Source organism: Zea mays, chromosome 5 (assembly GCF_902167145.1).
Source record: "Zea mays cultivar B73 chromosome 5, Zm-B73-REFERENCE-NAM-5.0, whole genome shotgun sequence".
Classification (NCBI taxonomy): domain Eukaryota; kingdom Viridiplantae; phylum Streptophyta; class Magnoliopsida; order Poales; family Poaceae; genus Zea; species Zea mays.
This window is the reverse complement of record NC_050100.1, coordinates 221157634-221160269: the sequence shown is the minus strand read 5'-3', so window position 1 is coordinate 221160269 and position 2636 is coordinate 221157634. Positions and strand designations below refer to the sequence as shown.

At 49.2% G+C, this 2636-nt stretch overlaps 1 protein-coding gene across 2 annotated transcripts; it reads left to right on the top strand.

Moving 5' to 3' along the window:
* The first annotated feature begins 257 nt into the window (after nucleotides 1-257).
* Nucleotides 258-2196, top strand: LOC100280095 (uncharacterized). 2 transcript variants are annotated; one of them, XM_008645283.4, is made up of 2 exons: nucleotides 258-447; nucleotides 1469-2196. In XM_008645283.4, the coding sequence occupies exons 1-2, from the start codon at nucleotides 326-328 to the stop codon at nucleotides 2085-2087; spliced, it is 741 nt and encodes a 246-aa protein (XP_008643505.2). In that variant the 5' UTR covers nucleotides 258-325; the 3' UTR covers nucleotides 2088-2196. The 2 variants fall into 2 exon arrangements, with proteins under 2 accessions (XP_008643505.2, NP_001146505.1); NM_001153033.1 differs by having other exon boundaries at nucleotides 259-447; nucleotides 1466-2173.
* The last annotated feature ends 440 nt before the right edge of the window (nucleotides 2197-2636 follow it).

The following is a 2636-nucleotide window of genomic DNA, read 5'->3' as shown; positions in this document are numbered from 1 at the left end:
AAAAATCAAACCAAACACACCCTAATTCTGAAGCTCCCACAAAAACACCCGAATCATCTCTATCTCTGGCTATGACCGCATCTGTGACCTTACCAGAATTCTCTAGCAGTGATGCAATGATGATGGATCGCTACGACTTAATACGTGCTCCTAGTTCGCAGGACGTTTGCAAGCGGGCTGGCAGTTGGGCTTGGGCCCAACTATAAGCAGCCTAAAAGGCCCAGTGAAACGAAGGGGAAGCAGAAAAACAGAGGAAATGAGAAACCTTACCCGTCCTGTCCACCACTCTCATAGCAAAGACCAAGACCATATCCTTCCACTTGCTATGGCGGCGGCGGCGGCGACGGCGACCACGACCTCTCCGGCGAGGGCTTCGTGGCGGCCTACGGTTCCCGCGACCTCGGCATCGGCAGCAGGAGTCTGCTTCCGTGTTGGAGCGAAGCGCTTGTGAGGCCCCTCCCTTCCCCTGAACTCCGTCTTGCGTTATTTCGCAGAATGTTCTTTAGACGAGCGCTCGAGCAGCAATTCCGCGAAATTGGGTTCTGCTTGCTTTCCGCGTACCTGCAGTAGGAGTCTAGGGGCAGATCTTCGGCTTAATTTGATGTGTGCCTCTTCACTAAGCTTGTCGTTAAGGGTTTGAGTTCTTCCCCCAGTGACATCATCACAATAAGGAAATGCAGCATCAGAGACACGCTAGTAGTTTATGCAAACCAACAGAAGATATCTATGTCTTCTTCTTTTTTACAAAATTTCCAAAGAATAATGTAACCTCTGCTCTGGCCTTGATCCTCCTAACGATGCTTAGCTTTACTCTTAGGGCCAATTCCCTATATGTCACTGGAATTTTGTTTGGTATCTTATTTGTATCGCGAACGTCATGATCCCCACTCGGATGCTTTTTCATGTTATCGTTAGTAGCATCGAAGGATTAGGGTATATAATTTTCTTACTCTTTATGTCACTGAAAATTTGTCTCATACCTTATTTATCATCGCAAATGTTTTATTCCCTTTTATGCCACTTGGATCTAATTTCTTAGAACAGATTAGAACATACAATTTTTTTAATCCTTTTATGTCACTGGCGACAACATAAAAAGATAATAAATTGCATCCGGATGGCACAGAAGGGGTTAGTATATTTACAATGACAAAATAAGTTATTAGACAAAATTACAATGACATACATACAGAAATTTTTCTCTTACTCTTATTATTTGTTGGCCTGAGAAGATTATCTGAATCAAAACAGATTTTCCCATTTCTCCTCTTCCTCTCTTCTGTCTTCATCAGTGCTGGTGCAGTAGTTCAATCTAGGAGCGTATGCGCACTCGATTCACCGGTTTCATGAAATTTTGCTGCTTTGCTTGCTGCTTTGCATCGATTCTTTCCCCTTGGAAATGTGTGATGTCATTGGTAACGTGCTGATAATAAACTCTGTAACATCTCCTCTGCATCCTGTCCAGCAGTCCAGGGCTCCGAACGGCAAGCACCTGTCGGCACCGACACCGAGGCAGAACAAGGCTCACAACAGCTCACGTCAAGAGCGGGGAAGCCGAGGGGCGTCCAAGCACGGAGGAGAGCGCAACTGGCATCGGCGGCCCGGACGAGGACTCCTTGCGGCGCGAGCTCGAAACCGCGATCGAGGAGGAGGACTACGCGCGCGCCGCGGCGCTCCGGGACGAGCTGCGCGTGCTCCAGGAGGACTGCCGGGCCGCGGTGCTGGCGGCGAACGCGCGGTTCTACGCCGCGTTCAAGGACGGCGACCTGGCGGCGATGCGCCGGGCCTGGGCCAGGGGCGACCACGTCTACGTGGTGCACCCGTCGGCGGGGAGGATCTCCGGGTACGAGATGGTGATGCAGAGCTGGGAGATGGTGTGCGACGCCGGCTACGAGTTCCCGCTGCAGGTGGACCTGCAGGACGTGGAGGTGCGCGTGCGGGGCGGCGTCGGCTACGTCACCTGCCTGGAGATGGTCAGGACCAAGGGGAGCAGCAGCTGGGGCAAGCAGCTGGCCACCAATGTGTTCGAGGAGGTGGACGGCGAGTGGCTCATGTGCGTCCACCATGCCTCGCACTTCGATGAGTGAAATCGCTTTGCAATTCGATCGATCGATGAGCGGAAATAATTTTGGTCGGCCGTCAGTACAGAAACATATGGATTCAGATTTCGGAAATGTGATCTCTCTCTCTCTCACACACACACACACACAGTTGCATTGCACTCTTTCGTTCTTCGCGGGAGAAAAGACAGCCACGCGGCAACACACGTTAAGACACCGAATGCTCGGTTAGTGAATTCGTCGTTGATACGTAATTCCCATCATTTTACCGTGGGGGCGGGACGGCGGGGTCGCGAATTATTTTTGCAATAGCGTTTTTAGTTTCTATATATACAAGTAACGAGAGAGGATTGAATAAGTTTTCAAGGGGAAGAATTTCTGGCGCCACAAATAAATGCTAGACAATGACACAAAAACACTCAAAATGCATACGGTGTATTTTCACGCAGCTTTGAAAGAGATCTTTGAAAACTGTTTTGCAGAGAAACAAACAAACTTTGTTTTGTTAAAAAAAAATTAAAAGTATCAAAATTTTAGTGAATTCTAGCTTGAGGGAAAAAAACACAGCGCTCGTGC

What these genes read in the sequence shown, in the direction of transcription:
- LOC100280095 (NM_001153033.1), top strand. Translation starts at nt 326, where the DNA reads ATGGCGGCGGCGGCGGCGACGGCGACCACGACCTCTCCGGCGAGGGCT. An exon ending in CGTGTTGGAGCGAAGCGCTT is followed by an intron (nt 448 to 1,465) that starts GTGAGGCCCCTC and finishes CATCCTGTCCAG; the next exon opens with CAGTCCAGGGCTCCGAACGG.